Genomic DNA, 23,614 nt, shown 5'->3' on the forward strand with positions numbered 1-23,614 from the left:
CTGAATTTAAATTCTTACTTGTCATCTTTAAGTCACGTTTACTGAGCATGTCACTTGAAAGGAGGATGGATCCACCATCTAATGTGATAAAAGTCTGAGTTACGACTTGATATTTCACTGAGAAAAAATGCGGCTGAAAAGTCTTCTTATAGCCTGTTCTCTAGTCTTGTTGCAGTTATCAGAATAGCTAGTTATTTTGGCATCACCTACTGGAAGCAAAAAACACAATATCGGTGAAAGGCCTAGGGTATACATATAGACTGACTCCACTTCCCACCCAGTTAGGTAGTTTGGAAGCAGAAACCCATGAGAACAGAGTTAAGGAGAAGAGGATCACTTGAACTCTTTACATCTAGACTGGATGTGTTTCTAAGAGATACACTATCGCTCAAATAGCAGTTATGCAGGAGACACTGGGTAAGGTTCAATGGCCTGTGCCATGCAGGACGTCAGACTAGATGATCATAATGGTTCCCTTTTCATCTTAAAATCTATGAAACTATGAGAGGGATACATGATGGGAAAAGAGAAAGGTCTCTGACAAACTCCTTTACCAGTGAAATGATCATAATCTACTCTCCTCCAGGTAGAATTATCAGAACAGCTAGTGCAAATAATATCGTAAGTCAGAAGGTGACCTTCCTTGAGAGATAGATTGGAGTACCTTATGTCCAGGCATGGCTCTAGCTTTTTTGCTGCCCCAAGCACGGCAGTCAGGCAGCCTTCGGCGGCTTGCCTGCAGGAGGTCCGCCGGTCCCGTGGCTTCGGCATACCCGCCGCTGAATTGCCGCCGAATCTGTGGGACTGGCGGACCTCCTGTAGGCAAGCCACTGAAGGCTGCCTGACTGCCGCCTTTGCAGGGACCGTCAGGGTGTCCCCCTCGGCTTGCTGCCCCAGGCACACGCTTGGAGCACTGGTGCCTGGAGCCACTGCTGCTTATGTCTAAAATCTGGCTCTCGGTTTGAAGTCTACTTAGAAGTGTTTAATGAAGGTTTAATGAACCAGGGGAGGCCATTTTGCATCTCTGACGATCTTGAGGGTGATAGTCTCGGCTATCTGCATCCTTGAAATAGAAAGACATCTTGCTGAGTATGCTTTTGCTGGCAGTGATGGGGTCCTACCCTCCTGTCAATAAATCACGTTATGAAAGGATTTTAGTGAGCCACTATTGGAGACCATACACCCTGGCAATTCTTTCTTCAGACCGTGTGAGTATTTAGGTGAAAATGCATGTGATCATTTCAGCCTTAAAATCCAATGTTAAATACACACACAAACATAGACCTCCCAAATGACTGCTCATGGCAGGAACTCCACTTACTCTCTTCTAATCCCTGGGGTGAGGAAACTGCCATTTTAATCTCCATCCCGCTCATCTACCATAGTTCTGACTCTCTACCTATCCAACCAGCCCTTCGCCTCAGTCTGCTCCACTCCCCTCTCCCTTTCTTCTCATTCAGCTCCTATCCCAGCACATCACTCCTGCTACCCACAGTCTCCTGTCATATTCTCCCTCCTTTTCTCCCTCAGTTTTCTGTATCCTACATCCCTCTGTCCCTCTAGTCATCCTCCCTAGCCTACACGTATCTTGTCCCTACACATTTCTCTGTTCCCACACTGTCTCCTGCCTAGGTCACACACAATAAATAGGGGATGGCTATCTTGAAAACAATGGGAGTCAGTGACTATCTTTACTAGAAACAACCTCACTCCCACCTGCAAAGGCTATAAGGAGATGTCAGCTATCTGTGGTGAGAGCAGCCTGTGCCTTCAGTTCTGTGGAAACAATAGGGAAGGGCAGGCATTTTTGGTGAGCACAAGGAGATCATCCTCATCTTTCTTTTGACACTTGAGCAGTTATTAAAAAAACAAATACAATCACAGGGTTCACAAAAATTACTGGGAAAGTTGGCAGCTCTGTAAGAGCTTGCCCTTGGCTTTCCTCTTTGTTGGCTTCTCCCTGTTTCATTCCTCTTCTTGGAATCATCCCAGTATCTTTTGTCCACTTCCACTGAAAAGGAAGCAAGCAAAAAGAAACAGTTGGAGTCAGAAGGCTATGGGCTATGCTCCACGCTTCCAGGAGAGGAGGCAAAGAATTCTGACTGGAGTCAATCTATATTAAAATCCTGGGGCATTCACAAATTCTTGTCTTCTGGAAGCTGCTCTGATACTTTAAGCAAGAAGGGAAAACAGGAGGCCATCAGCACAGTCAGTGTTTGCACTATCTATAGGTACAAACTATTTTAAACCCTTATTTTGTGTATAAAGCTTCTCCAGTTTCCTGCCCCTGGAGAACTAAGCATGTTTGGAGCCAAGATCCATGCAGAATAACCTGCTGTAAATTCTACCATTCATTTGCTGGGTAGGTCAATTTCAAAAATAATTCATAGTTCTTCAACATATCCTTTCTTTCTCTTTGCTAAAAGCTACAAACTCCTCAGGTATAAAAAGCATCAGCAATACCTAAGCCTGCTGTTGCTGTGCAGAAAATGTCTGTTGAATAGCTTTGGAACCTTAGGCCTAAGAAGAAAAGGGGAAATATTTGCAATATCAATTTAATTTGTGTATTTAGCTGCAAAGGATCTGGTGCCCTTCCATTCATTCCTCTTATGATAGCTTCCTTTACTCACTTTCAGATATCTGACTCCACTTTTACATAAGGGAGTATATAACTGAACTATTGTGAGAGGATGTGAATGTCATACATTCATTTATACGTATCCATGTATGTTTAACACATTTAACATTTGTTCCCCCTTTTCTAGCTCCTGAAAATCTGATGCAGGGTTTAGAAGACCTTGATTATCTGGCTCCAAGGATAATGATGGAAACCTTTTTGAATTTGGAATAATTAGGTCAGAGTTTCCTCAGGATCTACAGCTGTCAAAGTCCATTTTAGCTTCATGTGAATTTGACTGTAATGCTCACCATTGCTGCTATGGTAACAGGAATTCCTAAATAATGTTTTAGTACGCGGCCTTTGAGCCCCAGCCCAAGCACATCCAGGCTCATTTTAAAGTCTAATATAGTCATACAGGCCCCAGAATCCACAATTTAGCTATTGAGAGGCTCTTCAAATTCTTGTCTACTCAAAGCGAAGATCTCTACACCCCAGTCTGTTTTTATTCTGAGTATGCAATGAAACTCAAGTTTTGCATAAATTTCAGCGAAGTAATGAAAATCATTGAATTCTATGCTGCAAACACAGCATTGATTTCCAACTTTTTATCAGAAAAAGTTCATTTTGAGGAGAGAGATTTTGTGATCTCATTATATTCATCTGTATTTTGCAGAGACCATATTAGGGAGAAATTCTTGTGAAAAATATTATTGGACTATTAACTAACTAGAAATTCTTTTGTCAACTTATTTCACCCTTTGGAGGACAAAATACTTTAATTTATAAATTCCATCACATCACTTTATAGAACAATTAGGCTGGTGTTCATTCCATGCCATTCTAATAGATCAACAGTGGGCCCTACTTTTGAACACATAAGATCTGGAAACAGTACTTGCATTTGAGGGCTCCTACCTCTAGAATTGGCTTTTATTGTTGGCTTGATAAAGTCTACTGTTGACCCATAACAGCATAATGGAATGCATAACTATTCTATTAAATGTTACCCTGCAGAGGGTATTGTGGGATGTACAGGCTATTTATTTTGATGTTTCTGCTGGTGTGGTTTTTAATACTCTACGTGCACTTCTGATGTTATATTTAATACTTTAAATAGATGTGAAGACTCAAGCATGTACCCATTCCATCATTAGTTTTAACACCAAAAAGCACTCCCCAGCTAATAGCACAGTACCATGTTGGCTTAACTTCCCCCTGGCCCGCTCACACTTTTCTAAAGCATCTAACATCCATCCCTTGGAACAGAGGAGGATACTGTTACCTGCTGGTGAAAAATCTTCCACTCCACAGGAGATCACTATACTCTTATCAACGTCTACAAGGCCTACAAAGGTACCAGCACAAACTCCACACGCCAATGTAAATGTGTACACCACACAAACCCCCCCCTACCAAATTCACGGTCCACGTCCATCAAAAATCATAAATTTCAATGTTGCAATTGTAGGGGTCCTGACCCAAAAAGGAGTTGTGGGAGCAGTCACAAGGTTATTGTAGGAAGAAGGTACTGCTGTCCTTACTTCTGCGCTGCTGCTGATGGCAGCGCTACCTTTCAGAGCTGGGCAGCTGGAGAGCAGCACTGCTTGGCCGGGAGTCCAGCTCTGAAGGCAGAAGCCCTGCCAGCAGCAGTGCAGAAGTAAGGATGACACGATATGGTATTGCCACCCTATTTCTGCCCTGCTGTATGCAAAGCTAGGCTCTGTTAGCAACCACTTGCTCTCCAGTGTTCAGCTGTAAAGGCAGTACAGAAGGGTGGCAATACTGCAATGCCCCTAAAAGAACCTTGTGGACACCTCTCCCCCCGCCGCAACTCCCTTTTGGGTCAGGAAACTCAATTTTTGAGAAACGCGGCCTTCCTATGAAATCTGTATAGTATAGGGTAAAAGATTTACAAAAAAACAGATTTCACGAGGGAAGACCAGATTTCACAGTCCGTGACATGTTTTTCATGGCCATGAATTTGGCAGGGCTATAGACTTATATCCCCCTTTGAAAACTTCATTCTTCTCTGACCTCTCTGGTCTTCTTGTCAGCATTGATATTGCTTTCCAGCAAGAAATGACTCCCTCACTCACTCTTCTTCTCAACACTACCTCTTAACCTTCCCTAATCCATGGTAGCCAGCCCCATTTCCAAACTACGCCCATCTGCAGCCATACCACTCCCTAATCACCAAATCAACGGCCGGGACCTCTGACCTCTACCTTTCTTGAGCTGGATCCTTGAAGGATGGCGGAAACACATGCATGTGGAGGGGAAGTGTTCAGTTATGAAAGTGTTCTATCAAGTACATGCTACTCTACCTTTACGCCTGCCACACTGTGGCATTAACTACATACAATGCAAGAGTTGAGGCAGAATACATTGACAGTAGTGCAAGAAAGTTAGGATCTGGACAATGGTCTACAATTATTTCTGACAGTAGCTTTCCTAGTATGCACTAGATCCTGTCCAGCTATACAGTACTGGTAAAACAACCCCTACCACACTGAGTTCATGATCTAAAAAGGCAAACAAACAAAGGACTGGATGAAAGACCCAATAGTCAACTGGTATTTATAGATGTAACCCTTCTGCCCCTCTGAGTTGGCAGCAACAAGGGCTGGGTTCAGTATCCAGGGGTTCCGTTTCAGTAACACAATGCATAACCGGCTCGAGCCCCCACCCAGTGACCTGGGACACTCACATACCACACCCCCCTGGGCGCCTCTAGGAGGCAATACTTCCCCTCTCGCAAGCACGGAGTCTGAGTGTAGCAAAATCTTTTTAATAAAGGAAGGAATTAATGCGGCATCCCATTGGAGAAACACCACAAACAGGGTTATAACACAAACCATAAACAAAAACCCACCTCCAAGTACGTTTGGCACTGTCCTTTTTCACTTTAGGGTTTTAAGTCCAATCACCCCAAAGTCCAACAACCCAAAAGTCTCTGGTCAATGCCACCCCAGAGTTCGAGAGTTTATCTGTAGAGGTCCCTCCCCCCAGCGTGGATAGAAAGGGGCACCTTACGTGGTCCGGGGCCAACTTGCCCTGCCTCTCCGTGGGTTCTGCTTCCGCCTTCTCCACGAACTGCTCCGCTTTACCAGCCGCTCCACGCTGCTCCTCCAGCCGTCCTCAGAAACTGCTCCGCTCCACCAGCTGCTCTGCTCCATGAGCTGCTCCAGTTCTCTCTGCAAACTGCTCAGCTCCGCTCGCTCTGTGGGCCGCTCCACCCGTCCCACAGCTACTCCGCTCTGTCAGCCGCTCTGCTGCCACCAGCTGTCCCGTGATCCGCTCCAGCCGTCCCCACAACTGCTCCCACTCCGCCAGCAGCTCTGTTCCACAGTATAGCTTTGGGCTCCCCACTAGTTAGCACCATACTCAGTGCTCTCAGCTCAGTGATTTTAGCTTTTTAGTGATTTTCAGCTCTTAGTGATTCCAGCTCATAGTAGGGGAGCCCCAGTGCTAGTGCACCATTAGCCCAAAGTGATTTCAGCTCAGTAACCTGTATTTAAATTCTTAAAGGAATAAAAAAAATCAACTCTGACATTCCACAGTGGAGAGAGGAGGAGGTGCAACTGGTGCTTCTGGCTCCACAAGGAGACTGCACCACCAGGCACAAATACCTGTCCCCAACCTCTCTCAATTCTCTGGGTTTTGGAACCCATGTCCCATGTCTAGCCAGTACCACCCAACTGAGGGTGAGCAATTTGTCACCAAGCAGTCCCACAGCTTGGGAGTCTGGGATAGGGTGGGCGTGCCTATGCAAATACACTCTGTGAAATTCTTTCCACCAGATGTCAGTGTAGAGCTTATCCTGACTCTGCTTACATAGAAAGGGGAAAAAGTTAACTTAAAATGGCCCTTGACCTAGCCATATTACTTGGATAGGTTTCATTCAAGAATTTATGATAGAATGGGTTTTCAGGAGGAGGGAGAAAGGATCTCACCTTAGGAGGTTTCAGTTTGCTTTTGTTCTGATGCACAGGAGAGGAAGGACCAGACTCTATAGCCTGGTGGTTAAGTCACTGGTCTGGAGATGCAGGTTCAAAGTTCCTGATCTGCATTATTTGGAGCAGAGACTGGAACGTGGGTCTCCACATCCCAGCTACCTAACCACCAGATGACTTGTCTCTTGTAAACTCCCGCTCTCTTGTTCTGACCAAGAATCCATCCTGGACCTTAGGAACCTTCCTGACTAAAAAGTCATCCAAAACGTAAGTTTCCAAAATTTTGGTTCTGATAAAATAACATTTTTCAACCAAAAGAAACTTTATTCCGAAATATTCTGCCAGCTCTCCTTATGGTTTTGTTTGAGAGGGGGTCCAAGCATAACCAATGCCCCTATTGGTGGTGTGAAAGTGTGAAGATGATCAGGAAAGGAGAGGACAAACTGGGTGTATAAGTACATGTAGCAGGACAAGACTGGCATGGTGAGGAGCTATTTTCACACACATTTCATAATCTGTATAGGAACATATGTGAAAGTGCTTGGAATTTTCAGCTTTCGCTGGGCCCAGTTCTATTTTGTTTATATTTACTGGTCTATGCTGTGTCTTTGCATAACACTGTATGGCATATTGTATGTATACCAACCTTCTATTAAGTTTTTCACTAAAAAAAATACAGGAAATCAGACTGTACATTCCCTACATCAGAGTGTATCACACTGCATCTTCCCGTACATCTCAAAGTCTGTCATTGTACTCAATCCATTTAAAAAAGAATGTCCCTAAAATGATTAAACATGCATTTCTAAAAACAGAAAATGTACTTTAGCATTAAGACCAAAGAGCTCAAGTAGCAAGATTCCTCTATTACAATAATTTGAGAAAGTTAACCAGTTTTTCCTCCCAAAATGACACTTCCAGCAAATGCTTTTTTTATATGCCTATGCAACTGAGTCATCCCATACAACTGCCAGGAAAGTTTTCCCTGATTTCTCCTTCCCAGGGCTCTACAGAATGCACCCTTCTTTCTGTATTTTGTTGAGCATGCAGTGCACTCAAATACAGAAAAACTCCATAATTAATATTTAATGTGATTTGTAGCACTGGGAACTGAACCCAATCACTCCAAGTGCAGGCTGAGCATGTTAATTTGCAAGTCTGCTTCGAGCACAAACATACAGCTATATTTTGGTGGCAGTATTTCTTTTTGAACTAAACCTAATACCAATTGTTGATGCATTAAATATGCAGTTGCAACATATCCACTGGCTCCAAGCACTTTTTTGCACAAACCATGATGTATATATAAAGCATTTAAAGTTTCATCTTTTAAAAAATATATTTTATTCCATTTTCTCAACAGATTTGTGGAACTGGCAACCTCAATAATATTTTAGCAATCTGCCTCCTAGTGAAAGCAAGGAGATTCTGCAAGAACTCATTTATCACCTGTTTCAACAATGAAAGAGGAACACTAAATAAAACAGTAAGACAAAGAATATGAAAAATATCCCCAAACTCCTGCTGAACAAAGATGAATTATTCAATGGATTATATCCAACTACTTTCAACCAAACGGAACCAGTATGTGCAATATGTCCCCAAATTAATCCATTCAATGTTTTTTCAACTTGAAATACACAAGTATTTAACAGGAAAGAGAAGAAAAATTAACTTCTTTAGAAGTCTTAGGTATTTAGGGTTTTTTTAATTGCATTCTTAATGGTGACTCCAAAGTCTACTAGGATATAGTATTTTATAGTAACAGTATGATTGACATTGTTAGTTGTACAACCTACACGTTTCACTAGTATACAAAGGTGATTCCTGAGGAACATAACACTGATGACATCATAAAACTTTTGGGAAGCTATTCAAAAGGCATATAGTTTTGCATGTTGCTTTATAAAAACGCTATCCAAGGAAACTGTCTAGACAGAGAGATATTCTTTCAGTTTATCCATGATTGCATTCATCCTATCAGATGGAATCAACACAACAGTTCGCAAAGGTTTCATTGGTACATCATCAAAGGACCATCTGCCTCCCAAACATGTGTCACTCTCCTCTTGCACAGAATAGTTGAACTTCAGAAGGGCTTTCTAAAACAGAAATATATAAATCTTGATTTTAGTAAGGCCTCTGACAGCCCCACATGATATTTCTCATAAATAACTGGGAAAATGTGGTTTAGATGAAACCTACTATATGGTGAGTGCACAACTGGTTGAAAGACCATACTCAAAGAGTAGTTATCAATGGTTCACTGTCAAACTGGGAGGACTTATCTAGTGGGGTCCCACTGGGGTCGCTCCTGGGTCTGGTACTATTCAATATTTTCATTAATGACTTAGATAATGGAGGGAAGAGTATGCTTACAAAATTTGGAGACGATGCAAAGCTGGGAAGGGTTGCAAGCACTTTGGAGGACAGGATTAGAATTGAAACCAAGTTTAACAAAATTACAGAATTGGTCTGAAGTCAACAAGATGAAATTCAATAAAGGTAAGCACAAAGTATTTCACTTCGGAAGGAAAAATCAAATACTCAAATACAAAATAGGGAATAACTGGCTAGGTGATAGTACTGCTGAAAAGGATCTGAAGATTACAGTGTATCACAGATTGAACATAAATCAACAGTGTGATGCAGTGTGAAAGGCTAATATTTTGAGGTGTATTAACAGGAATATCGTATGTAGGACAAGGGAGGGGGCTGCCCACTCTTCTCAGCTCTGGTGAGGCCTCAGTTGGAGTACTGTCTAATTCTGGACACCACACTTTAGTAAATATGTGGATAAACTAGACAGAGTCCAGAGAAGAGCAATAGAAATGATAGAAGGTTTAGAAAACCTGATCTGGGGTAAAGGTTAAAAAAACTGGGCATATATAAAGTTGAGAAAAGAAAACTGAGGTAAGACCAAATAAATGTTCAAATATGTTAAAGGCTGTTACAAAAATGACACTGATCAATTGTTTTCCATGTCCACTGGAGGCAGAACAAGAAGTAATGGGCTTAATCTGCAACAAGGGAGATTTGGTTCAGATATTAGGAAAAACTTTCTAACTATAAGGGTAGTTTATGCTCTGGAATATGCTACCAGGGAGGTTGTGGAATCCCCATCACTGGAGATTTTTAAGAACAGGTTGGACAAACACTAGTCAGTGATGGTCTAGGTTTACTTGGTCCTGCCTCAGCATAGGTGAAAGAACTTGCTGACCTCTCAAGGTTTCCTTCAGCCCAACTTTTCTATGATTCTATAAATTATGTTACAAAAATTAGTTTTAAAAGCTATTATGCATATCATTTTAAGTGAAGTAAAAAAGAAAGTTCTGTTTTATGGGAGTGCAAGCTAAACAGAAAAAATTCCTACGAAAAATCCAGTGAAAACTAAAATAGAATATTCTCAGTATCCTGTTTCACAAGCCATCACTTAGCATTTCATATCATATACTCAAAACAAACTGAATTCATTGTGTAATGTGCATTATCGTTAATGTAGGGGACAAATGAAACGTAAGAAGAACTCCTCCTTGGTCTTCCAGTCACTAGCTTGGACAAGTTATTTAGGTGTTACAATCAGGTATTACAGCCAGGCTCTTAAGAGGTACTGTGGCAGGGAGTGGGGATTTCTGGCCAGCAACGGGAAGGTCATGTTGAATCTCTTGCCAAGAATACTACCCACTGCTTGCTAGTGAACCCCTAACTCTCTAAAGCCAGGAAGCAGCAGACCTGGGGCATGGGGGAAGAAGTTGACTCATAGCAAGAGCTGAAGCAGGGCAAGAAGAGCTGTCATGCATGCCAGAGAGGCTCTGTATGGTGACGCAGGGCCAATGGTGCAAGGATGTCAGCTTGATACAGTTTGGGGGTGGGGGAAGGGGCAGTGCGTGGAGGGACTGCAGCAATTATACTCTTCTCAAATCACTGCTAAAGAATCACTTCAATCACAGACTTACAGGTTCAAAAGTTAACATCTTTGTGACCCAATTAACCTATCTGTAAAAAAAGATGTAGTAGTTCCCTTCCTCACAGTGGCATTAGGAATCTTAATGTTAAATTCCTAGATACCAAGGTGAGAGGCACTAAATAAAAACCTTACATACACCTTACATAGAATCTTCATAGAGCCTTGAGAAATCCTTGGAACTGTGTTATTTAGAGAGGACACTAAATAATTTTTCATAATGTTTCTGTTTATATTTATTGATTCAATTTGTATGTTTAAGAGTAGTGCCTTTAACTACCCCCCCACATCAAATATTTGAAGTTTCAGGGAGAAAATGCAGCCTTAATCCCCCCCTCCCCAAATCTCTCACAAATTAGAGAAGTATTATCCTAAACCAGTAAGGGGGAAAACAATCTAACCTCCTTCCATTGATTCCTACATATTTGCTATATAACACGTGCCTCAAGAATGTAAATTTCCACTGAGGGAGAGCCATATAACTAACCCAGAGATGTTGTTCAAGAATGAACAGTTTGAAGAATGGGGGCCTAAACGTTTAATCGATTCTAAGTTTGGGTATACTTGAAGCTTTTCTTCCACTCCCTCAATTACATTTTAAGGACCACAGTGTAGCACAGTGAGTTGATGAGTAGGGGTTGGCTCCTCCATACTTATTCAATCATCAGTTGCTCATTATACTTAACAGTAGTTTGTAGCAATCTAATTAACATTATATGTGATCAGGGAAGGATACATACTCAGACTATTTATTTTCTGCATATACATTATTAAATACATCTAAGCTAATGTAACTTCCCTGATCTTACTTAAAATGACACTTGTATAACAAATGCAAGAAAGACTGGTTTACAAGAAAATAGTGTGACCAGACTGAGACCTTCAAACAAGTTCAAAACACTTATAATTTGGAACAAAAACAATTACTAAATCTTGAAAAAAATGTAATTTAAAATGACAGAACATTTGGGAGCACAAAAAGGCCTTTTAGAATACAAGACCCATGGCGACAGCAACTTGGAATTGAAAGTCCCTTTACTACATGCTGGTTTTTGGTCACTTGGTGTGCATAAAGTTCAAATTCAGGTCCAGAAGACCCTGCTACAAAAAGAAAAACTCTTAGCTCCTTGTTACTCTTACACCCCACAGCAGTATTTCTTACAGTCTCATAACGAATGTGCCTAGACTTTTAATTTAAAAAGTTTTCTTCTTCTTAAATGACCAGTATTAGAATGACAGCCAATTATTAGCCTGCGCTAGGGAGAGAGAGGTGTCACGTGCCAACATTTTACCCTGTGTGCACTGCCATCAGAGAGGAAGAACAGGGAGCTCTTGCCATAGCAGCAGTGCTGTGGAATAATGTTTTTAAAGCTCTGAAAAAAGTAAGGAACACTGAAAAATTCCATGCATTTCAAATTATATTTTAAATTTAATTTTCTGCATCCTCCCCTTTCTGTATGGCTTGGACCAGCAGAACTGAGTGGCAGGGTTACCCTCAGGAAATTATAAATAGCAGCTCCAGTTCGATATTTTAGTGCTTTTTATTAATGTATTTGTCCCAAACGGAACATACAAAACAAATGGGATAGTGACATCCATACATTTGGCTCTTCAGAAGATTTGTTCTGAACAGTCTTTTTAAATAAAAAAAGAACAAAAAATAAATGGATGATTTGGGGAAGAGTACAACACCAAAAGCAGCACAGATTCAGAGCTCTGAATCTGCCAAGTTTCTTGGGAAGGATTCTCAGAGCATAAATTTGATGTCTGTTTATGAGAAGATGATCTACTTTTTGGGGATTCAGAGGGGAAAATATTTATGTTTTACATGAATCATGCATGCAACAATTTGATTTGGTCCTTCATAACACCACAGATTTCTTTTTTCCTAGAAGCCTGAAAGATGAAATTGCTCTGATTCTTTGAATCATGCTCTTCCAAATAGTTATAACTTTTTACGCAGATTCAAATAGAAGACTATAGGGAGGGTACAACTGCCTCTGAATGAAAAGGGTTTTTTCCACCCCTAGGATTAAAAACCTTGAAGGGCCAATTCAGACCGTTAAACTCTGTGCTTCTGCTCTCTTCTGGCTATTCTTTTCAAAAACTTGGAAATTTCATTCACAGATCCTCAACCAGATGTTTCACTTAGTTCAGAATCCGTTGTTAAATCCCTTCAACATGACCCTCAAGATAACCAGTTAATTCTGTGTGACCAAGACACTGAAGGTAACAGCTGATCTTTCCCTTGAAGAATTTGTCTACATCAGGCATTTCTGGGAAGTCTCACACCATTACACTACCATTGGTGCAGCTCCAATGGTGGTAGCAATGGTGGGAGGGCTACTGTAAACAGAGGCCAGGCACATGCCAGTGCTTTTATCACCATGTCACTGAGACGTCTTGTAAATAAATATCCATAAATTACTATAAAAAAAGCCAAGTGCCATTTTATAATCTGCATCTGTAGTAGTGCAGCTCTCAGTGGTTTCCTCAAGGCAAAACATTGTTTACTTTGGTCAAGAGTTAGTGAGTGTAAATATCCTACATTAGCAAAAATAATTTGTGCATCTTTCAATAGTAATTACACAAAAAGCAGCTGGATTTAACTAAAAAGATCATTTTACCACCTTTTCATAATCACTGCAAGTCAGGTTTCTAAAGTGGCTCAGTAAGAAAGGCCATTGTTATTACTGGAAAAAAAAGTAGAGTCAGAACCGCCATTTCCCTGCTCTAAGGAAAAATCAAGCAATTGGATTTAATGGTATCTGAAGTCTGTTACCTCATAAAAGAATTCTTCCTCTGCATTTGCAAACATTAATTCCTCTCTCTGCTGTGTGCTCTCTCCTCTCTTCTTAGACCTGCGCTTTGCTGTCTCTGTAAAGGTCTTGCTGATGAGAAGGTAGTAGTAGCACTTTCCACATGGCTTATTTGTTCTTTGAGTTTCAGCCAATTCTTTCCTAAAGACAAATATTATTTACATAAAGAATATTTTAAAGTCCCATTAAATGCACACAAATCTCATAATGCAATAAGATACTGATGCTTTGCCCAATCTTCATAGTTGTCACTCAAATAGCTATATTGACTTAATAAATGAGTTTATGGCAGTAATTTTCTTTGAAAAGTTCTCTGCAGTCAGTTACTCTTAAAATCACCACCAACAAAGCCAATCCTCTACTCCTCATAATACATTTCTCCTGTTATGGAACCCTCACTAAGGACACACTATGTCCTTGGGGTGGTAAATGCTTAGAACCTAACTAAACACTCACCATTAACTACAATTCATAGGAGTGGTTTCCTCCCCAACCAAAAACTAGCTCATTTCTTTGATCCCCAGTTTTATTTATTTTTTGCCCCTTTCCAGAAGCCCTTATAAATTACAGACTTCTGTCTGGCGAAGAAGACTGGATGCTCTCATCCCTCCCTTCGGTTGAGTGTGTTGCCACTGCAGTGCTGCAAGCCCCATCCAGTAAAGGAGCCCAAGACCTGAATTTTGATTGTGTGTGTCATGTTCCACTGGAAATAAACCTCAAACCTCCCCCAGTCCCTCCTCAGACAAGTCATTTAAAACTTTATCAAACAAAAAAGCAAAGAGACAGTTATAGGTTTTCCACAAGTATTCATTTCTTAGAGATCGATATTACTACTTAAAAGAGCAGATGAAAGCTCCCTAACAACAATGGTAGATTAAAATTAAATGAGGCCTGGACCTTAGTCAAACAAATTCCCTGCTTCTTTCAACCCAAACAAATGAAAGGCCCCTTCCTTTACAAGAGTGCTCAGTTCCCCTAGCTTCTGAACCTCTAAAGTCACTCTCTGCTCCCTAGTCCCCAGGATGGACAACAGCACTCTATGGCAGAGCACCCCAGCATATTCAGCCTCTGTGGGTTAAAAGACCCCTCCTAGTCCAGAGCTAGGATTTAGAAATCCTACTTCCTTAATTCTGGATGTGTTAATATTCTATTGGCCATTCCCTCTTCAGTAAGGCATGGATTCACCTGTGTAAATTCCTCTTCCACTGATAGAAGGACAAATGTGTGGTTCCATCTACTATTCAGGAGACTGACCATTTCTGACTAGTCTTAGTGAAGGTGGGGAGGGAAAGAGGCTGTGATCACTGCTAATTTCAAGTCCCGCAAATCTTCAACTTCTTACAAATCTCATTATTTTACTGAAAGTCTCTCAACATTACCTGAAGACCCAACTCATGGAGTGATGTCCGAGCATCTCATCCTTCATTAAAAAAAGGTATGTTTCTAGCCTTTATGATTGCAGATAACAGCTAGAAAACGTGAACTATAAATGCTCAAATACTAGAAGGCAAACAAAGAACCCCAAATCTACTGTTAAAAGCAATTTCTGAATGCTTGATGTTTGCAAGAACTCTCTCTACTAATGCACAATTAGCTGCAATTGAATCCCTAAGCCAGTAATGGAAGAGTGATGGCTGAGAATGTATATTTCTCAGTCTGTTTAAGAGTAACAGAATAAGGAAAAAACAAAGTAGATACTGCACCTTCATTGTGAGGCTCTCCCCTTTTACATTCTCACTGACATAAAGCTCATGTTTCCTGACTCTTAACTACATGTATCCCTATCGTAATCACCATTACATTCTACTCAAAATACTTGGATCCCACATGTGGTGTTAAAAATTATTTCTATAGCTAAAAATTAAAACTATAGTGTGAAAATAAAATGGGGTCTAAACCTGTGTAAACTTTTGGAATCCTCATTTCTCTCCCAATTTGATACATTAGATTAAGAGACTAACCAGCTGATCTCCTACTTTCTGTTTCTATCTCCCAATTCAGAGTAGAGTAGACCAAGCAGAAGGCCAGGAGAGTTCCTTCTGTGAGGAGACGTCAGAATCCAGAGATAGGAACCTCCACTCCCAGACCAAGAACACTTATTCTGTCAAGAGAAGGAGCTCAGTGTCTGGATGATCTGGTTGGGGATCCGCATTCATCTCAACACACACGTCTAAAACCCTTCACAGGCAACCTGACAAAGTTGGGTCAGTCCTCTTAAGCATTCGGGACTCAATATGTTGGACCACTCTCACCAATCAGGTAAGGTTCTGGGGTAAGTCTAATAATATCCCCACAAAACCCTCCAATCCATCTCAGAAGGAAAAGCTCAAAGATCTTCCCTCATTTCTGAAGTGGGCAAGAGAGCTAACTTCTTTTCTTTCCAAGATAACTCTTGGCTCATTCAAGGATGTACTCCTAACTCTTCCTCTCCTGTCACATAGTAGAAAATAAAGAACACAGGAGTTAGAGACCTACCATTGTCTTGAGATAAATCCCCTCAAAAGAGAGAGACAGTGAACAGTAGAAAGACAAGAACCCCCATCGTGGGGATAATCATCCTCTCTCAAAAGGCCTAAGAAAAAGAAAGTCCAAAGGCCAGAAGACGCAAAAACACAGCCTCTTCAAACACTTCTGACCATCTTTTTCCACAAGCTCCAGTGCCCCTGCTGAAGTGTTTGCTTCAGATCATGAAAACTCCAATCCAGAGGAGCAGTAGAAATTAATTTCTGCAGACATATTTAAAACTGTGGGGAAGAAGGTGGCGGTCACTGAGATCGAGACAGAGAAAGATGATGAACCAGCTAAAGCCAAAGTCAAATATCTCCCAATTACAACCACAACAGAATTTGCCATTCTCCTTCAAAGGAGTTATTAATAAGGAATGAGAAACTCCAAAGAGGAAAAGCACTGAAACTCCAAAGTGTCCTAGAAAAAAAAAATTCTCTCCTGAATAATAAGAGGAGATGAGACAAATGGGAGTGGAAAGGCAGATCTAAACGAGAGAAAACCCGTCCCTGTGGGAGATTAGGTAGTGTCTAAATAGGACTAGGAGGCAATGCTTCAAAGAAAACCTAATTTGGCATTTGGAAGTATACAAATTAGAAAGGCCAGCAAGTGATGCGACCTGTGATAGGAAGAGTGGAAAAAAAACAGAAGAGCAAAGGGTGTCCATTTTCCCATTAAAATACTATTAGATTACCAGAAAGTTGTTTAAAAAAAACCAAACACACCACACACAGAGAAAACCAGAAAGGATGTCCTGTCCTCTCTCTCATCTTACTACACCCTACATTTCAGTCAAAGCCACAAGTAAATTTAGATTTTTTTTCCCTTCCTTGACATCTCTGCTTACTCTTTCTTTGCTCATTTCTTTCCAAAACATCTGTCTTGATAACACTGAACGCTGTGGAGAGACAAAGTAGTGCCTAACCCTCTACACTCATCTCAGATGCTGATTTAAAAAGTATTTCAATGGCTCATCCAGAGATTATGCACTTACAAATCTGCTGAAGCCAAGATTTCCATCCCAAAGCCTGAGTTAATCACAGTAAACAAAAATACCTCAGATACTCATTATTAAAATGCTGTAAGTTGTATAATTTGTAATAAGCTTGCTGAATTTTCAATACAAAGATCAACTACAATTCACACACTTATCCTGTTCCAGTAGTATGTGGCATAATTTTAAAGTGGCTTCCTATTTCTTCAAGAGACAATGATTAGGAATTTTAATGCATAAAGAAGTAATATCAAAGAAATTAAAAGTCAATATCAAGGACCTTAAATAAAACAATTGTATTTTTTCTTTTGATATATTTCTTACTTAAATCTATGGTATCATTCCCACTCCTTCAACGCATTTCCATTTAAATAAGGTTTCTGAAGACATCTGAAGGAAAAACATTACTGTTCAAAATCATGTTTAGAAAGACTCTTACTGAAGCTGCTGGTGCATGGGCAGAGCGATCTGTGGTGGTACGTTAATGAATCTTTCATTTAGTAGGAAGCCCACAGGCTTGGTGGTGTCATTTAGGAGCTTATCCAGCTGTTCAACCATACTCTGGTCACAGTTCTTCTCACACAGGCTTAGAATCAGCTCTTTTATTTGTTCAGCACATTGAGTACCCTAGGAATCAAAGGGTACATTTTCTTTACATTCCAGAACAATTATTTACATAAGAAAACCTGAAAGTGAATTTCAAGAGAGTATTCAACAGGCCCATGGGCAATTTCCTGCAATAGTCTCTAAAGTATTGTAGATTTTGAAAATCACCTCAAGGTGATGGCAGGCTGAGGTTCCTAAATGGTAACAATGCAGCTATGAGTTACAACTCCACTCTGCATAACCACCATGAAAAAGGGGAACAACCCCAACAACTAATGAAACATGAGATGACGGACAGTCCAGTAGTTAGGGTACTAGCCTGGCACTTGAGTGACCTTGTCTGAATTTCCTATTCCATCACAGACTTCATGTGTGACTTTGGGCAAGTCATTTAGTTTTTCAGTTCTCCATCACAACACTTCCCTACCTAACACAGCAGCCACAGTAAAGACTGTGGGGCACTCAGATACCATGCTAATGAGGGCCATGTAAGCACTTACACTGTGACTTTCATTACCATTTTCATCTAAAATATTGTAACACATTCTATATGCAAAGGTATCAAGTTAATAGAAAAATGTAATTCCAAGCACGAAAACAAACTAATGATATAAATCACAAGATTAGATTAATCCAAAACCCAAGATGAGTTTATAGAATAATGAAGGGAATATATCTGGAATTATTAATTAAATATTGTTCCCTTGGATGTTGTATTTACTGGCCTCTTTTCACCTCTGTTCTCTGCACATATTTTATCCCTTTTGACTGGTGGTGAAATCTGCCAAAGAATCATCAGGTAAGTAAGTCATTGTGCCTGGTTGTCTGTATATTTGGCATGGTAACTTTTATTTTATGGTACAGGTGACATGAATGCCTTTCTAGTTGCCTTACAAATGCATTAAATATGTTTTTAGAAGACTGTAATGCATCATGACATGACCTGTACAATAGTAAGGTCTAACAGAAATATAAGCTTTATTTGGAAATTCTTAGTGGCCTGTCCAAAACTTACAGTGCTATTCTATTATTACAGTAAGAATGCAGCCTAACTGCTTGGCCACACAATGGACAGATGCTTTACAGTGTAACCCAGGGGTCTCAAACTCAAACGACCAGGAGGGCCACATGAGGACTAGTACATTGGCCCGAGGGCCGCACCCTCTTCCCACCCCTTCCCTGCCCCCATTCCAACCCCTTCCCCGAAATGGGGGAATGGGGAACCGTGGCCAACGGGAGCTGCTGGGAGCGCTGCCTGAAGCAAGAGCAACACACAGACTCCTTGCCCTTCCCCATGTTCCGGCCGCTTCCCGGAGTGGCACAGAGGCAGGGCGGGCAGGCAGGGAGCCTGCCCAGCCCCCAGTGCATGTTGGGCCGGAGCCACTCTAGGTAAATGCCGGGGGAGGGTGTAGGGGCCATGAGGAGCTCATGGGCCACAGAAAATAACCCCACGGGCCACGTGTTTGAGACCTCTGGTGTAACCTTATAGAAACGGAACACAATTTCAGAACAATTAAATTATTGGTAGTATAAAAGGCATTTGAGTAGACAGTGACAGGGGAAAAAAAAAAAAGAGAGACAACCATCAAGCCCAAAAACTTCTGGCTGAGCTAGAGTGGATCTTTTTGAAAGACAACCAGCCTTGATTTAGACGCTAGCTGATGAGTTCCCAGTGATGGAGAACCTCCTGTGTCCCTCAGAAGATTTAGTTGGGGATTGGTCCTGCTTTGAGCAGGGGTTGGACCAAATGACCTCCTGAGGTCCTTTCCAACCCTGATATTCTACGATTCTATGATCTGGCACTTGCCTTAATGTCTACAATGTAATTTTCAGTGAGACAGTATGAATAGAAAGCATTTTAATTTCTACATATTACCATCCAGAAGTTAACCAGTATTACAGACCTTCCTTTCAGTTAAGTTTAAGAGGCTTATGAAGCCAAAGACTTCATCATCATCATCTTCATCATCACTTTCTTCTTGAATTTCTGCTTGCTATTTAACAAAAGTAAAAAAGGACAACTAATACCAAGCTGCTTTTTAAAACAAAACAAAACAAAAAACAGCACCATTATTCTATGTCCAGGATGTTTTATGCACATCTAAAAGCGATTATGCAAGTCTATGGAATTACTTAAGAGACAAGAACATTAAAAGTGTGAAAAATTGTAGGTTGTCTAAATAATTTATTTTGTTAAATCTTTATAAGAATATGATACAACCTCCAATTTTTATCTACTTCCAGGCAGAACCTCACTAATTCACACCAATGACTGGGAGACTCCCATATTCAGCTACTTGCAATAGAATTATTGTGTAAAAACAAATTTTAAGAAAGCAAGAATATGCATATAAAGGTACTTCATTTATCTGACCAGAGTAATTTACTTTTATTCATAATACTTCAAAATGATAAATAGTAATAGTAATAAATGTTCTGGGGCGTATTTTGTAAAAGTAATAATGTCTTTGAAATGAGACCATCTGACAGTTTTCTACTATTAAAACTCTCCTGAGCACTGGAGACAGAAAAGTGTGTGTGAGTGCGTGTGAGAATATTATGGAGTGGGCAGATTAACCAAATGCAAATTACAAGGCTCTAGATTTAAATTATTAAGAAACAAAATCTAATAGACAGCTAGCAATTTCTTGGAGGAAGGAACCACAGTTCTGAAAATATGTTGGCATGACACGATTGTGTATTGTAAAGGTCTAAGTGGATACTGCAGTTCATACTTGGAGTTTTATGGGTTGGGGAGGGGCAAATTTTCATGTTACCATTTGCTTGGTATGAGACAGCTTTGTAAGGCAGGGTCAAAAATAGCAGTAGTAGTAACCTCCCTTTGCACTAAAAATAGAAATGCTTTTAAAGTAAATTATTTAGATTTAGAAAAACATAGCAGAATGCAGACCATAAAAATCCAAGTTTCTTTGCAGAGGGAGGGGCATCTTAGGGAGTTTATTTTATTTTAGAAATTGTTAATGTGTTTCAGTGAACATTTACATTCTCCCTAACCCAAGTAGTCCTAACAGCAGCACTCATACCTACCCAACCCTCTAGTCAGGATAGGAAGAAAGAATATGCAATTCCCCCTGCCAGCTACATCATCTCACAAGTGGGTTAGGGGATAGGTTTTCATTAGGCTCTGCTAAATTCTTAGGAGATGTCCAATGAATGTGCACAGAAACAATTTTTCACTTGCTTATAATTATTTTCTTCCAATCAGAAACTCAAGACAGAAATTTGTTTGGTTCAGAGTTTTACCCAATTTTAAATTGGGGGGTTAGGGGGAAGGGAGTCACATTTTTTTTAAATGAAAGCTTCTTCTTCTTCCACATACATAACACTATTTCTCAGCTACTCCAGAATTTCCCTCAATATCATAACTTCCCCTCCCCTCAAAACAACAACTACAACAACAACACTCCTCATTTGTTTGAAATGAAGAATGGAAAATTTCAGCCTCAAAAGGAGAATTTTTAACAAAGTTATAAGCAAGAGAAAAGGGAGATTTGTAATAGGAGGTTATAAATAATGTTCAATACAGTGTTTTCTACTGTAAGTGCTATACCCCACCACAACGCTTCTCGTTAGTTACTCACAGAGACACAGGAACATGGATTGTCTGCAACGCTTTGACTTCAGCTCAGACTCGATAAAGGGAACAGAAGAGTTCACTTACCATGTCAAGAGGTGAGGTCATCCAAAAACTCCACTTGAACCTCTGAAAGCAGTGGTTCTCAACCTATTTATAATTGTGGGCCGCAGGTTGAGAACCACAGTGCCGACCCTGCTAATACCCCCCTTCCCCACAACCTCTATGCCCAGCAACCCCTGCCCAGAGACTCCACCACAGAGCACGCCCAAGAGCAGAGTCCTGGGCCCAAGCAGCCAGGTCCCGGACCCGCCGTGCCTGGGTTTTCTAGCACATAGTTGGGCGGCAGCTGTGTGCTAATTGGGCCATGGGTTGAGAACCACTGCTCTAAAGAGAGGATTAGAACATGAACATACAAGTGACATCCAAGTACTTTAAGTTGCAACAGCTTGAGCTCTAGAACTCTTAGCTACATGTATATTATGAAGGGGATGTCAATTATTCCACTCCAATTTAAAATTATACCGTGCTAAGTTAGCAAGAATGGAAGCCCTTACCTTGATAACACTCCCAATGTGATTCTGTTGTATTAATATGTCAGTTAACTCAGCGATATTAACTGGAGCTTTTAGAAACAGCTAAAAAAAAAGAACAAGTACTCTGAAAACAGTCTAAAATTTTCCAGTTGTGAACTACTTATTAAAACTTGGATCCTTCTATGAACCTCCTCCCACCCTGCTCCCACATATTTTTAGAGGCAGCTATAGTGCTCAGTTACATGAAAACGTTATGACAGCATTAAGAAGACAGGATCAAAATAAAATCTCTTTAAAATAATCTGTTTATATGTTCTTATACCATGCTCTTAACCTCCAATCCCATTCAGTACATTTATCGCTTATTTCCTTACCCTGGGTGTAGGACTTCAAGCATTAATAAACCTAATCTGCCCCAAGTTGCCTGCAGCACCAACCACTCTAATGTCTTCAAATCACTCTGCATTTGGTTTGTCCTCTTCTGTATTCAACCCTTTCAATTCTGGCACAGTCTGCAAGTTTGTTTGAGACTGAATTTGAAAAAAGAGGAATCATCAATTAAGAGAGGCAGAAGCAGCCAAATAGGGTGCAGACAGGTACTTTTTAAAACTACAGTTGGTCAAAAACCCTCTAGAAACCCAATGAACTGGGATACAAATCTCCGGAACCACCACTGCTTGAAGGTTGAGAATAATGAGAAAGAAGGGACTATGGTCTATCTGGGTGTGCATTGTGGGTCACAGATTGGAACCACTGCATTTAGAAAAATGCATGTTGTAGCTGTAATTATTCATGTCTTCATTTACTGAGGCATAGTAAAACATTAAATCGATACTAGTAATGGTGCCTGATGACAATTTAAGGCTCTGGAAGCTATTTATTAACAGAAGAAATCTGAATAGGAGCAAGAAAGAATATTTTGAGTCTACCTGTTGCAGTAATTTTTTTATCCCATCATAGTCATTATCTGATATCGAATGTGCTTCAAATTCAACATTCACTTCCTGTGAATAAGCAGAAGACAGCAAGTATCACACATATGGTTGGCAAGCAGTATCTCTCTTAAAACCAAGTTAAAGCAACGCTGTATGCCTTTTTTCCTCTACTTCATGTCAATCAGCTTAGGGCAGGGAGTTGGGGTGCAGGTGGGGTTCGGGCTCCAGCCCGCTCCGGGGTGGCAGCGGTACACACCGGGGCCAGGGCAGGCTTTGGCCCCACGCTCCCGGAGTGGAGGGGACGGGACACAGGGCTCTGCGCGCTGCCCTTGCTGCGCCTCCAGGTACCTCCACTGAACAGTTCCCCACCCCCGGCCAATGGGAGCTCTGGGGGGGCAGTGCCTGGAGGCAAGGGCAACGCACAGAGCCTTTTCCCAAATTTGCAGCTGAGGAAACTGAGGCACGGGCGGGTGACGCGCGTAACTGGGTCTAACGGGCTGAGGTTAAGAAGGGACAGGGAGAAGGAAAGCGTAGCCCCGCTGCTGGAAGAAGTGAGGGCAAGGGGAAGAGGGGCGGCCCTGGCAAGGGGGCAGTAAGACAGAAGGGCTCCGGGACCAGCGGGAGGGGAAGGCGGAGCGGGCCCCACGCGGGTGGGGCGGCTCTAGCTGGCCCTGGAGCCCGCAGAGCGGGGCCTCCGCCCCTCTCGCCAGTCACCTCGCTGATCTCGTCCTCCTCGGAGGCCGAGTCCCGCTGCTCCGAGTCGGAGTCCTGCTCCTCCCCGCCCGGCTCCCGGCGCTCGGGCGGCCCCGGCGCTCTCCGCTTGGCCCGGGTAGCCATGCCGCTGCCCCGCGCACGCGCCCCGGAGCCGGAAGGCCGCAGCGCGGAGGAGGAGCGGGGCGGTGCACAGGGAGCCCTGGCGAGGGGCGGCCCCCGCCGCACGCAGGTGAGCGGCGGGACGGGCCCGGGCGCTGTGGCTGGGAGCGGGCCGGGGAGCCGTGCGCTGCGGCGGGGCAGATAAGAGGCGTCCCGGAGGGGGCTGAGGGACCTGGAGATGGGGTGGCCGCGGCTCCGGGTGCACAGGGATTCG

The 23,614-nt window shown here is 41.7% G+C and overlaps 3 protein-coding genes across 3 annotated transcripts in view; 2 read left to right on the plus strand and 1 right to left on the minus strand.

Moving 5' to 3' along the window:
* The window catches only part of DHX32 (DEAH-box helicase 32 (putative)), a 39,328-nt gene extending 31,257 nt beyond the window's left edge, over positions 1 to 8,071 (plus strand). The window contains 6 exon segments of the mRNA XM_050960765.1: positions 2,766 to 2,813; positions 2,816 to 2,918; positions 2,920 to 2,973; positions 3,861 to 4,036; positions 7,937 to 8,008; positions 8,011 to 8,071. Coding sequence (XP_050816722.1) covers positions 2,766 to 2,813; positions 2,816 to 2,918; positions 2,920 to 2,973; positions 3,861 to 4,036; positions 7,937 to 8,008; positions 8,011 to 8,051 — 494 coding nt within the window. The 3' untranslated portion in view covers positions 8,052 to 8,071.
* BCCIP (BRCA2 and CDKN1A interacting protein) lies at positions 7,894 to 23,393 on the minus strand. Its single transcript, XM_050959680.1, has 7 exons — positions 23,242 to 23,393; positions 22,522 to 22,596; positions 21,614 to 21,694; positions 19,366 to 19,455; positions 17,295 to 17,482; positions 13,320 to 13,497; positions 7,894 to 8,675 (listed from the first exon to the last, which is right to left on the minus strand). The coding sequence occupies exons 1-7, from the start codon at positions 23,362 to 23,364 to the stop codon at positions 8,505 to 8,507; spliced, it is 906 nt and encodes a 301-aa protein (XP_050815637.1). The 5' UTR covers positions 23,365 to 23,393; the 3' UTR covers positions 7,894 to 8,504.
* UROS (uroporphyrinogen III synthase) overlaps positions 23,370 to 23,614 on the plus strand; it is a 44,381-nt gene continuing 44,136 nt past the window's right edge. Inside the window, exon 1 of the mRNA XM_050959704.1 lies at positions 23,370 to 23,470. The gene's annotated coding sequence lies outside the window, so the exon portion shown is untranslated. The remainder of the gene's footprint in view (positions 23,471 to 23,614) is intronic.

This window comes from Gopherus flavomarginatus, chromosome 6, assembly GCF_025201925.1.
Source record: "Gopherus flavomarginatus isolate rGopFla2 chromosome 6, rGopFla2.mat.asm, whole genome shotgun sequence".
In the NCBI taxonomy this organism is placed as follows: Eukaryota; Metazoa; Chordata; order Testudines; family Testudinidae; genus Gopherus; species Gopherus flavomarginatus.